General features: G+C 35.3%; 1 protein-coding gene across 1 annotated transcript in view; it reads left to right on the forward strand.

Annotated features, from left to right (window-relative positions):
* The window catches only part of cntn3a.1 (contactin 3a, tandem duplicate 1), a 177,233-nt gene that overhangs the window by 37,942 nt on the left and 125,038 nt on the right, over positions 1 to 14,253 (forward strand). Inside the window, exon 3 of the mRNA XM_056449420.1 lies at positions 6,829 to 6,961. Within this exon, the coding sequence (XP_056305395.1) occupies positions 6,829 to 6,961 (133 nt within the window). The remainder of the gene's footprint in view (positions 1 to 6,828; positions 6,962 to 14,253) is intronic.

The following is a 14,253-nucleotide window of genomic DNA, read 5'->3' on the forward strand; positions in this document are numbered from 1 at the left end:
AATGCCAACTGACCCCAACGACCTTCTTGCTGTGAGGCAACAGCACTACCTTCTGCGCCACTGCATCGCCCAATTTAATAAGTATTTTTATAAATAATAAATAATACTTGATAACTTCTAGCCATATGCAGGGTCTTTATTGACATGGTTAGTCAGGCAGGCAATGGTAAAACAAGTACTAACTGGAGCATGAAGGTAATCCAAAGAATATGGTCAAAATAACAGGTAAGTGGTCAGGACAGGAGGCATAAGAGCATAAACAATAAAACAAAGCAAATGTCAAAAAACACAGGAAGGCAAGACAAGTTAAATGCTTTGTAATGTGAACAGTGAACAAGACTCAGAAAAGTCTGTGTGTGTGTTTGTGTGTGGTTAATATAATCCATCTGAGTAGTCTATCATGAGCTTCCAGGTGTGTGTGTGTGAGTAATCAGGGGGAATCAGGAACTGGTGTGTCTGAGGTGTATGATGGGAGTTGTAGTTCATTTAAGTGGCATATGTGTAGTTCTCCAGCTATCTGCACAGGCTAGGTCGCTGGTAATTGTTACAATAATATAGGAGCTGGCACTATCAATATTGTAAAATTATATTAGAACCATCAATAAGACAGAACTGAAAATGATCTAATAAAATAAACGATTTTCACTTACTTGGAAATTGTGCATTGTGTTCCCGGCATTAATTCACATTGGTTCAGGAACATTTAGTAAATATGTTTGACAATTATATGTCAAACATATATGAAAAAGCCCTTTTGAAGGGACAATCGCTGACTACTACATCCTGCAATGTATTTGCCAGAAAGAAACAGATCCAGCAAATTCATCAACGTTAATGACACAACACTTTTTCAACATTTCAATACTGTAATTTTTATATTTGTTTTGAAAAAAGCAAACATTTACAATGATTACCATAAATAAATGGAAAACTGTTGGCGTATTAAATTCAGATGTTAAGTGTCGCTGTTATTTGTGAAAGATTTAACATAGGATGCATATTTTGGAATAAAAATAAAAACCTACAGTAATGCAGTGTGAGGAGGCTGTGCTGTGGGAAATATGAATGAACTAAACAGTAGAAGAGACTGTGGCAGCTAATTGGAAACCTGAGTCAATATTATGGTTGTGAAGTATCACTTTATCATTTGCTCTCACTCATGTCTTTTCATCTTCTCATGTTTCTTGTTGCATTTAAGAGTTGAAGCCCTTGTTGACAGTGAGATTGAAATTAGCCCTGGTGCAGTGTATTCCCCATTCAATAGATTTCAGACACCTCCACTGAGAGCTCTTCTGTGCTCTATTATCACCCAGAATCACAATGAACTCCACCTCTCATGAGTTAGTGAGATGTTAATTGAACACTAGATAGACCAATTTAGCATTTCTGGTGTGGTGGGGGAAGAAATGTTCATTTTAAAATTTCAGATGCATTAATTCAGTTCGCACCCCTCTGAAACTTGATATCTGCAAAGAGTAAATAAACGGGCCAGCAGCATGTGCTTAACATGAAGTAATTTCTCAAGTGGATGGTTTACACTGAAATTAGTTCCCTTAAGTGCAGGTGAAAAAAATGGGCTGTGAGTGCCTGTCTTCTGCTTCAGATTTCAGACAGAGATTTTCTGAAGTACTTACTGTATGTTGGTATAGGATAGAAAATAATTTATCTTTTTAAAATTAAGTAAAGTAATTTGTAAGCACACTTTTCTTAATTAAAAAAAGAAGATTATGGATGACAAAACCATTTATATGTGTCTTTTAATTACAATATATCACTGCAATGCTAAATAAATTAGGTAATATGAATAGGATAACAGTATTTTGCAAGATACAACTATGAAATCTGGAATCTGAGGGTTCAAAAACAGTGTATAGTGAGACAATTTCAACCAATTAAAGCTGTCAATGCAATTTAAGTTTTTAGAAATGTATATTACTTATAAAAATTAAGTTTTGATATATTTACAGTAGAAAAAATCTATAAAATATCTTAATGATAGGTGATCTTCACTTAATACTCTGATGATTTTGGCCTAAAAGTAAAATTTTGACCCAAATATAGTGTTTTTTTAAGATATATGGCTTATATATATAAATGGCTAAGATATATCAGTGATGCATAATAAAGTTTTGTGGTCCAATTTCACATATTGGTGTTGTTTTTGTGTTAATTTGTTTATATACTGCACTGAGGTTGAAAAACCAGTTGAAAAAGTTTATTTTACTCTGAAGCTACACCAAGGAGAACTATAATGCAAAAATATATATTTTTATATTGTTTTTGAGCATAATTATGTGTTTTCTAGCCTTCACTGCTTGTGTTCACTATAAGTCAGAGCATTTAACAGCAATATTTAAGTTATAAATACTGTATATTCTTATTAAAGCGATTGAAGTGATTCAGCTGGTTGAATAGTGATTTCATCTGTAGTTTGATAAATATCCCTTTAACTGTCTGCTCTACCAAATGGTTGACCATATTTTAAGTAAGTCTTAAGTAATGACTGTTAAAGTCATTTAAAGAATAACTGTTTTAAATAGGGGTTTACTCACACAGCCTTTTTGGTTTACATTAAAAAACAAAGATAATAATGTTGCACTACCAGCACTTGATCTTGGTTTTATTGTAAAATAATAAAAAAATAAAAAACAAGAAAATATGTTACAGTATATGGGTATCTGAATTATCCTATGGCATACTTCAAAAAATAAAGATGATTTAGTATTCAAAAATGTTGATTATTGATTATTATTGATATAATGTCGAAAGTTTTGATAATTTTTTTAAAATAAATTGGTCTTACAGTTCATACATTTCAGATTTTCATAGTATATGTATTAATTGCGGTACTTTTACCATAAACCGACATATCCACCATTCAGTAGAGGTTGATATTTCAGAAATTATAGGGTGTGTCAAAAATGTATTGAGTGTGTTAACTAGTGGCATTAGGAGTTAAGAAATGCTATTTTTTTTTGGTGGAACAGTTAAAGGGATATTAGCATCATAATCTGCAGTAGGTACGTGTAATGTGAGGGACGCTGACAATAGAGTTGAGGATCCAAATGCAGGTTTATTATGAGAATGGTCAGGCAAGCAATGGTCAAAACAGGGGCAAACAGATTCATGCAGGGAATCCAGAGTCGTGATCAGTAAACAGGCGAATGGTCAGTACAGGCAGCAAGGAATTAAAACGAGAGAACAAGGCAAAGGGTCAAAACACAGCTAGGCTAGGCTAGACAATGGAAACCACATCATAATGTCACAAACAGTATAACAAAACTCAGCAAAGTCTGTGTTTGTGTGCTGTATAAATAGTCCAACTAATCAGTTCATAAGCAGCTCCCAGCCGTGTGTGCATGTGTGTGTGTGTGTAATCAACAGAAAACATGAACAAGTGAGTGTGTGTGTGATGCTTGACGATATTTGTAGTTCTTTATGGTGGCAGAAGTGTTGTCCATGTGAAAGAGCGATCTATTAGGGTTAGATTGCTGGTGATCATGACAGTAGGTAATAGTGTTTATAGTCTGTAAAGGTTATATATTGTAAAGGAAATGCAGCTTTATTGTCAGTTCATTAAATAATGCATTAGCAAATATTGTGATTAACATTAGAATTAATAAATAGTTTATAAATGTGTTTCTTTTAATAGTAAAATAACTAATATTAAGTCTTCATTTTATGTCATGAAAAACAAATCTGGCATGGAATGTTTCTTGATCTAACAGTAGATTCAGCAAGACCTGTGGAATAATTTCAGTGCAGACGTTATTTAAATGTAGTTCATCCTATTTTTTAAGCAAAACAAGCTTAGCTCATTTTAGTTTTGTTAACAGTGCAGAAGCAGTAAGCTCTATGTTGTGTTAATCGTCATACAGTGAGTTTCAGATTATGCAAATTCCATTCACATATGCGTAAAAACTCTCCATCCTGCTCATTGTCGGGTGGATGTCTCATCTTCCTGAAGGCCATTTGTGCTTAATAAGACAGGATAAGTGGTTTGTGCTAACCATCAACATGTAATTAAGGGGAATAATAAACCACAAAATTTCTCGGCTTTTAAGTGTTTACACGATACACACAATTAAGCTACTTTCCTCCAAGTTAGAGTATTTGGTACGAGAAAATCACGTGAGTGAGCTAAGCGGCTCACTATGTGTTTCTTGAAAAAGCTTTTTTTTCTGAGACTGCATTGCAAATAAAGCTGGTGGATGAGCAGAATACAGTATGTAAATTCATTTACTGTCTTAGCGCAGCTCAAACTTTCTGTATTTTTTTTTTTTTTTTTTTTTTTTGAGGTATGTGCTGTTAGCATCTTGAATGTTCAGCATACCGCTTGCATCCAACAGCAAATAAGTGTTTTTAAGATTTCTTCAATACAAAGCTTTTTTTTCTGAGACTGCATTGCAAATAAAGCTGGTGGATGAGCAGAATACAGTATGTAAATTCATTTACTGTCTTAGCGCAGCTCAAACTTTCTGTATTTTTTTTTTTGTTTTTTTTTTTGAGGTATGTGCTGTTAGCATCTTGAATGTTCAGCATACCGCTTGCATCCAACAGCAATTAAGTGTTTTTAAGATTTCTTCAATACTGCCAACTTTTTTTCTGTTATTGAATAACAGCTAGGCTTTCATCCAGTAAACAGATATGTTTACAAATTCTTTTCTCTAAAAAGGCACGCTGCAAATTTGTTGTAGAAATTTTTTAAACTCTGGGATTGCAGTTTAATGTAGACAGACCAAAACGTTTTAAAATGAAAACATGAAGACATGAATTTAACAACAAAAACGGTTCATGATTGGGTCTACTTGATCACTGCATATCCTTTCCTGATTCATCAAGCCCCAAAGTATGACTATTGAATGTTTTTATTTATTTATTATTATTTATGGGATGTACACCACATTATGTAAAACAGCAGAAGCTATATCCGTATTATAGCCATATTATTTTAAAATGCCACAACAGCCCCTATCACACATACAGGCATTTTCAGAAAAGCCCCAGCAGGCACACAACGTCATAAGACTGTAATATTCGGTTAGATTTTGGTCGTGACATCAGGTGGCCAAACTTCAATGTCTAGCCAGCGTTTAATGACAATATTATTTTGATATCCAATATATATTATTTATATTTGTATATACTATTCGTCAGGTATGGCAACCAAAATCCAATGTCTAATAGACTTCATATTGGAAATCTGCTTTGTGTGAGCAGTGTATTTTTGAATTTACAGGTAAAGTAGTTATGATCATTTTGTGGCAATCAACAGGTACTGCTGGGTGAAAGGGGTTTATGTTTTGTTTTGATTGTGAACATACACAATTTCAAGCTAACCCATTAGCTTTTAATCTGCGATCACACCTGAGTATCTCACATGCACACAATATATCAAAACATTACTAACTTACAGCCTGCTGTGAAACAAACATGTATACATAGAAAATGTTAGACTGCAAGGATTACGTTTTCAGTTGTGCTGTCTGCACAATTTGTACTACAAATATATAGCCATTTTTTGTTTCTGAATTGTGCAAAATGTTTTTGGCCATGTAGTGGGGATGTTTTTACTATTGTATTAGTATGTAATACTGTTGTGGATATATTTTTATAAGCATTTACTCTGGAAAACTTCCAGCATGTACACAGATCTGATAATTGTCTTTAATCCTTTGATGCAAACGATCACACCGGTGTGATCAGTCTTGGCTGGTCCTGAGAGCCTACAATTACACTGGTGTGATTACAGCATTCAGTGTGTATCATCATCAGCTGTTAAATTCAAATCTGCTTACCTGCGACAACTGTTTATTATTTTAATCCTAGGTTTCAGATGTTTAAATTCACACGCATACTAGCAAAACATAACATTTGTTGTTTGCAAAACACATACTAAAGTCTATGCTAATAATTATTATTTTAAACATAAATGTGATGTTCACATCAGACACACAGTGCTTAAGTAACTAGAATTTTTTTTCTTATTCCAGTTAAACAGCCACTTGCTTTCAAATATTTTGGGAGAAGTTGATGAATTTATGTGTTTTAAATCCAGCAGCTCTAATCTCATCACTGCAGTGCAAATTTATGGGTGGCGCCAATCGCCGGTTACAGATCATATAATATTATTAAACTGTTTAAATGTAAATAATAAATGTCCTTACACATATCTGAGAATAGCAATGTCAGATATTTCACAATATAATTAGGAAGTTTGTTAATATTTGCATAAGAGGGAAAAAAAACTATCCATAAATCCTCAGGGTAGCAGTTTGTCACATATTAAGCTTGACGTATTGGATTCATGGAGTCTTAAATAGCGATGAGTTCCAAATTCAGATCACGTGAAAGGGTAAAAACAGAAAAAGTCAGGAAAATCTGAATCATAAACATCTTCTAAACGTCAATTTAAAGGGATATTTCACCCAAAATGAAAATGTACTCACTTTTTACTCACCCTCAAGTGGTTCCTGGAAACTGTAACCATTTACTTTTCTAGTAGAAAAAGCAAATACTATAGAAATCAGTGGTTACTTGTTTCCAACATTTTTTAAAATATCTTCTGTTGTGTTTAGTAAATGGTGACAGAATATCCCTTTGAAATCCGAAAGGAGGTATTGGGTGATATTGTAGCTAATGCTCTAGTAACAAATTGATCTTTTAGATGTAAACACATATATCAAATAGACGTATCTACAATGTACATATGTTATCAGATCATAGGCAAAGATGTAAAATGCTGTGTAAAACGAAAATGCACTAGTGTGAATGTAGTGTTAGGATTGACTAGCAGTGTAATTGTGTTCTTCTCCTCCTCACCTTTAGACGGCAGCGGTCCTCTGAGGCCAGTTTTCACCAAACAGCCTGGAAGTATTGTATTCCCTCTCCATCTTAATGAGCCCAGCCGGGAGGTCACCTTCAGCTGTGAAGCGCAGGGACATCCGCCCCCGTCCTACAGGTGAGATCCCAGTGTACACATAGATTTTGGAATAAAAAAATCCAAGACAAGCTTTAATTGAGCTCTTTTTTCTGTCATTGGCAATGACGAACAGACAGTCCATACTTGATTAGCCTATTCAATCCAAGCTTAAGTTGAGTGTAAGGACCTTGGAAGTTTTTTCTTTTTTTTTTCTGAGTGCACATTTTGGGTATTTCTAACATGACAGGGGCTCTTTTTTTCAGACTGCCAAGGACACATTAATTTATCAAAGAGAGAAGCTCTCCATTGCCGCTATTACCGAGACCTTTCTATTGTCGCCGCAGTCCTTGATTTGACTCATCTTGAGTCCAAAGCAGTCTGAACTAGTCTCAGCTGGTTTGGCCTTTCCGTTTTATTTATTTATTTATTTAGTGGGTAGACCCATGCTGAGTCTAATTGGATTTAATTTCTCTTTGCAAAGCTATTTTCTTCAGCCACTTCCCTTGGCTGCTCTCTTTCTTTGACTCCCTATTGTTCTTCGGATTCAGTCTTGATCTTTCTGTTTTAAGTGAATTTAATCATATTTCAATAGCACTGTAGATGTATAAAACATTACATGTAATCTAACTCATTTAAGTTATTTCAGTCAGAGAGGATTTAGCCTGTAACAGTTGTACTACTAAGATGTTTCTCTTATTATTCAACAAGGATTTATTTAGTTGAATACAAATGACGGTTTCATTTGTCATAATCAACACAGTATTAAGCGGTACAACTGTTTTCAACATGGACAATAATATGACATATATTTTGAGCACCAAATCAGCAGCACAAATGATATATAGATAGAGATGTGAAAACACGTACATCGCAGACATGCACTCACTGGCTACTTTATTAGGTACACCTGTCCAACTGCTCATTAACGCAAATTTGTAATCAGCCAATCACATGGCAGCAGCTCAATGCATTTAGGCATGTAGACATGGTCAAGACGATCTGCTGCAGATCAAACCGAGCATCAGAATGGGGAAGAAAGGTGATTTAAGTGACTTTGAATGTGGCATGGTTGTAGATAGGCTACAGCAGCGGAAGACCACACCGGGTGCCACTCCTGTCAGCTAAGAATAGGAAACGGAGGCTACAATTTACACGGTCTCACCAAAACTGGACAATGGAAGATTGAAAAAACGTTCCCTGGTCTGATGAGTCTCAATTTCTGCTGTGACATTCGGACAATAGGGTCAGAATTTGGCATCAACAACATGAAAGCATGGATCCATCCTGTCTTGTATCAACGGTTCAGGCTGGTCATAGTGGTGTAATGGTGTGGGGGATGTTTTCTTGGCACACTTTGGGCTCATTAGTACCAACTGAGTATCCTGTCATCGCCACAGCCTGAGTATTGTTGCTGACCATGTCCATCCCTTTATGACTACAGTGTACCCATCTTTTGATGGCTACTTCCAGCAGGATAACGCGGCATGTCATAAAGTGATAATTTTATGACGATTTTATGAATAATCTCAGACTGTTTTTTGAACATGAAAATGAGTTCACTGTACTCAAATGGCCTCCACATTCACCAGACTCAATCCATTAAAAGCACCTTTGGGATGTGGCGGAATGGGAGATTCGCATCATGGATGTGCAGCCGACAAATCTGTAGCAACTGCGTGATGCTATTATGTCAATATAGAGCAAAATCTCTGAGGAATATATCCAGTACCTTTTTGAATCTATGCCACGAAGGATTAAGGCAGTTCTGAAGGCAAAAGGGCGTCCAACCCGGTACGTGAAGTGGCCAGAGAGTGTGTCTATTTAATGTTTGTGTTTATATCTGGAAGACATTAGAGCATTTGAAATGTATGAAACACGTCAAATAGATGTTTAGAATATGTTTTTAAAGGTCCCATGAAGTGCTTTGAAATGTGCATTTTTATTCGATGTTTGATGTAATCTCAACTGAAACACAAAGGGAGGGTGGGACATAGTGTAGCTCCTCCCCTTTAAAAAAAACAGCCAATAGCATTTTGTTTCATCACAGCTCTGCCAATGAGAGTGGTTGAGCTCAAGTGCATCAAATGAAAAGCAAATGCTAGCAATACTGATACTTGCATCTAAAAAAAACTTTATTTTAATTTCATGGGATCTTTAAGATGTTTTAAATAATTATTGTTTGGACAACAGCAAATTTAAAGGTGTTTAGATTGTTGTATCAACCAGAGGTTTTCCAGACCAAATAGATACAAATAGATAAAATGATAATTTAGCATGATGTCAACATGTATTAGCATATCAATATCATTGTTAGCATTTTAGCACATTGCATATTTGTTACTAGCATTTTAGCAAATTGGTACTGTAGCATATATTAGAATATTCCTGTCGTGACATTAGTAGCATGCTGTAACACGTTTTTTTTTTTGTATATTATAACACATTAAAATATAATGTTTTAGCATTCCATTGCTACTAATATGTTTTAACAAATTTCTAGCATGTTTAAGGACTTGTTGTAGCTGATTTTAGCCTAGGGTTTAGGTTATTTTAGCACATTAGTAGCATACTTTAGATTGGTTTAAATGCATTCATTTTTTATTTAGCACATTGCTAGTCATTGCTTTATGAAAACTGGTAATTAAATTAAACTTTAATAATATTTCACATTAGTAACTGTTTTAATTGTAATGTTAATCTTATAAAGCTGCCTTATTTATCAATATACCCACTCCAAACATTTGTGCTGTATATAAATCGCTATATTATTGTCTGGCCACATCAAAGACATATTTACAAGTGCATTTCAAAGGAAAATCCAGTAGTTTAAAGCATCTGCGTCTGTCTACAGCAGTGTTTCCCAACCCTGTTCCTGAAGGCACACCAACAGTACACATTTTCAACCTCTCCCTAATCAAACACACCTGAATCAACTTATCATAACATCAGAAGAGACTCCAACACCTGAAGTTAATGGGTCGGAAAAGGGAGACATCCAAAATATGTACTGTTGGTGTGCCTCCAGGAACAGGGTTGGGAAACACTGGTCTACAGTACATAAAAAATAATAATCAATGTGAACAAGTTGAAATGCTTGACACTTTAATTTTGCCCTTGGACTATGTACTTCTGTTCAGCGGATAAATAATACATTGTAACATTTTCTCAGCATTTGGATGAAGATGAATGAAAAATGCACTGTTTGGGCTTTTACTCTCCATTAGAGAGGGAAAAACATATTTTATGTATTCAGATTATGGTATGTCTAACACATATTTAGAGAAAATAAGTACATTTCTTTTTCTAAACATGCAAAGGAATTATTTCTTTAAATATAACAAAGAAATATATACATATTTTTCTTTATTAATGCACACCACTTTTTGTTCAAATGTAAATAAAAGGTCAGACATTTTTTTTTACACAGCGATGCCTCTTTAACATCATCGTATTATCTTTTGGGAGACGCCTGTGCCATTTCCGGTCAATAAACATCTTGCAGGTTGAATAAAAATCAGAATTTGCCTGGAAAATGAGTAATTATTGGCTTGACTGTATGTCATTGAATCTGAGTGACAGGCAGGGCAAATAGTGGGCTGTTCATGCAAATACATCTTACCCAAGTCTTATACATTATCTTGTGAAGCACGATACAGATTTCTATCAATATAGAAAGGTTGTAGATGTGACCTTTAGTGTGTTGAGGTGAAACATGACTTTGTGAGGGTATTTTCAGGTTTTTATGTACATTATTTTGATCTCCATTGTAGATATGCTCAGAAAGGCAATTGACATGGATCACATCTTTGTCCACATTTAATCCAGACTGACACAATTGTGCCCTTCTCCATTTTCTCTGGCTCGCCAATTAATGGCCTGAATTTGCTCTATTATTCGTAGAGCAGACTCATTTGTTCTCATTTGTATGCCATATTGACAGAGAGGTCTGCTTTTTTTTTCAGTGATTACGATTTAATAATGAGGAAAAGCAGTGATTATGTTACTTGAATCTATTGATTAATTTTGTGGTGACGTAAAGGCGAGGCTTTTGCAGCCTCTGAACTCATGTGTGTCTCTGGGGTTTTGTGGTCTCTGCTGTGCTAAGGTTGACTGGACCGGGACATCGATCTGTTAGGAAAGAGCTTCTACTTTAAAGCCTCTGTGCCTTTTTAATGCAACACTTATTTACTATTTGATTAAATAAATTATGTTGCTATTATTATTTGATTTTTTTAACATTTGAATTTGTAAAGTTGCAAAACTTACAGTTTTTCTCGATTGCTAAGAAAGCTGCTCTCCTTTTCTCTAAACTGTGAAGACAAAACCCAATTTCCAAGCTACAGTAGGTGAGAGTTCAAAGTGGCTATTACCGCCGTGGCTTATACCGCCGCCGTTTGAAATAAATGCTGCTCTGTTTTTAGTGTAAGACCGCAGTTTGTGAAAAAGCCGCCAGGGGGCGCAAAGGGACGGGATGCGAACGGAAAGAAATAGCCTTTACAGCAGCTCTCTCTCTCTCTCTCTCTCTCTCTCTCTCTCTCTCTCTCTCTCTCTCTCTCTCTCTCTCTCTCTCTCTCTCTCTCTCTCTCTATATATATATATATATATATATATATATATATAATTATGTATTTATTTAATTATATATAATTATAAATATATTCTTAATAAACTTCCCAGCCACAAATATTAAAAAAACACAACTTGTATTAAAACTGGGTGAGGATTAGAAAGAATACGATGATTGTTATATAATTTAAAATGTTATTCCTCTTGTCCAATTTCTTTATGCACATTTTTTCACTCGCTACTCTGCCAGGAACTTCGCCGCTAGAGAGCACCTTCAAAAATCTCAATCTCATGGCTCATTCTTCACGAATATAGAATTAAAATAATGCCGCGTTTGGTTCATTGTGCATCCCGCGGGTGCAACCAACAAGAATTGTGCATTTTAGTTTAACTTTTTGAGCGTTAAAAGCAGTTCGGTGTTAGTTTTTATTTAAATATATCAAGCCGAAACTAAACAGCGCATTCTCTCCGCCTCCTCGTTCATAACCAGCGGGACCGGGACAACTGCTGAAGCAGGCAATAGAGAAACTCCGTCATTCATCATAATCTTTCTTAGCTGATGTTTCGGAGTCGAAAGAATATATTAAAGAAAAATGTTCTTTTAACAGTCACTATATATTTATCTTTTTCTTTCTTTTTTCCCTGTCATTTCTCTTCAGCAAATTATATTTTTTAAAGCTGCTTGATTCTTTTAAAACCGAAAGCAGAGCCCGTCAATTGGTGTTTTTCCATAAGATACGTTTATCCTACGATAATTTATCCTCTGATCCTTTTGCATAAAGGTTTTAATAAAAAAAAAAACAGGTCACTTAATTACTTTCGATGTGCTAAAATATTTGTTAAACGAATGTTATTTAAAAAAAAAGCATATGCACATATTACAATTGTAAAATAGTCTAAAATGCATGGTCTAATCAGAAATAAAGGAAATTAGTTATATTTAATGCATAAAATAGGCTAGCCTTTTTATAAAGAAGGAATCACTGGCCCACCACGTTCTTACGAACATATTTTATTTATTAAAGGTATTATTTCATTGACCTGAACATAACCAGTTATAATATAATTACTAACCCATCCTCTAAAGCAGGCAACACTCTATTCAGCTATGTTTTGTGTTTTTACTTAGAAATATTTTCTTTTTGGCGAATGCTTGGAGCGTAATATAGATATTTTAAATAACAGGTAGTAGGGGTGGGCGGTACACCGGTGTCATAGTCATCACCGGTGTGACATTGCGCCACGACATGGATTTTCTAATACTGTCAGTACCGTAATAAATCAATTATGCGCCTTGAACGGCTGCATTTACATCAATAATAGCTAATTCTAAATAATAAGGCATTCAATTTTCTTCAAACGTTCAGTTGTGGTCTGAATACATGTCCTTATACTACAGGGCTCGAAATTGCAACCATTTTGGTCGCATGAGCGCCCGAAATTTAATCTATGCCCCCTTATAATATATTTGGGAGCATTTGTGTGTCTGAATATAATAAACAGGGGGCTTTTGTTACTGCAGGAAATACAAACGACTGAAGAGTGAAAAGTGCACAGGTTTGCAAACCTCCCCTAAAGTTATAATAATAATAATGGCGCAGATGACAGCGATCATGACATGAGGTAAATGTTGATCCACCAGCTGAGATCAATCGAGTGTTTTCGGAGAAGGTGCCCGAATCTTGATGCGTTGCATTCACCGCGTGTTCAGCGCAAATGTCCGCTAAATATAAAATCTAACACTGTACACATCATCGCCAAAGAAACTCACCTTTACTAAGTTTACACTGAAACTACGGCTCATAACAAAGAGCGGAATTGCGCCGGTAGTCATCATAAGAATCCTGCTCTGTCTGCTCATAAATTGGTGCGGCTGACTCGCCTGCTTTATTCCACCAACACAGAGAAATGAAGATCAGTTCATAACGAGACTGAGCATTTACAATGACCCAAACCAAAACTTTTAAAGAGTGATAGATGTGAGACTTTCTTTTGTCCGTTCTTCCTTGAGATGTTTTTTATTTTGCTATTGAAAGTAATTCCATGATATTATGCCGTCACCGTTCAAAAGATAGAAACATTCATTTTCATAAGGCCCCATATTTAATGCGGTTTCGTTTTTAAACGCATAGGTTTTGTTACGCCATCCGTCCTATAGGAGTTTTGGATTTTGTGTATTCATGTTTGTGAAAAACACTTAATAGTGGAGACCCCTTCCCCCTTCTCATAACCAAAAGCTTGTCTGTCAGGAGTTAATGGGCATCAGTGAGGCCGAAATCATGTCTATTTAAGTGTCTTTAATATGGTGCATAGATTATTATGCGTTATTGAAACATCAAGGGGGACGCAGCAAAGTCACTTATAAATTAAAATTGTATTATTTTAAGCAATTTTATTATTTTTTGCAACAGCCTTACATTTAAAATGGAAACTTAACGGCGATTATAATCAAAAAGAACTCAGCCTATAAGGCTAGATGTTTTCTTTCCCTTATTTATTAATTTATTTCTTCATGTGTTTGGCGCATGTAACTCGTGTGCCATCGGAAAACTAGTGTAATGACGGCAAGCCATCTTTCCCAGACTCGGGGCAAAGTCCTGCCTCTCCTTTCACTCCGTCCCGAAGCCCCAGCTGGCCCTCCTGGCATCCTCTGCGTAAAACATATGCTGGATAAGTTGACGGTTCATTCCGCTGTGGCAATTACAGACTAATAAAGGGACTAAGCCAAAAAGAAAATGAATGACGAATGAATGAATGAATAAATA

Source organism: Danio aesculapii, chromosome 23 (genome assembly GCF_903798145.1).
Source record: "Danio aesculapii chromosome 23, fDanAes4.1, whole genome shotgun sequence".
In the NCBI taxonomy this organism is placed as follows: Eukaryota; Metazoa; Chordata; class Actinopteri; order Cypriniformes; family Danionidae; genus Danio; species Danio aesculapii.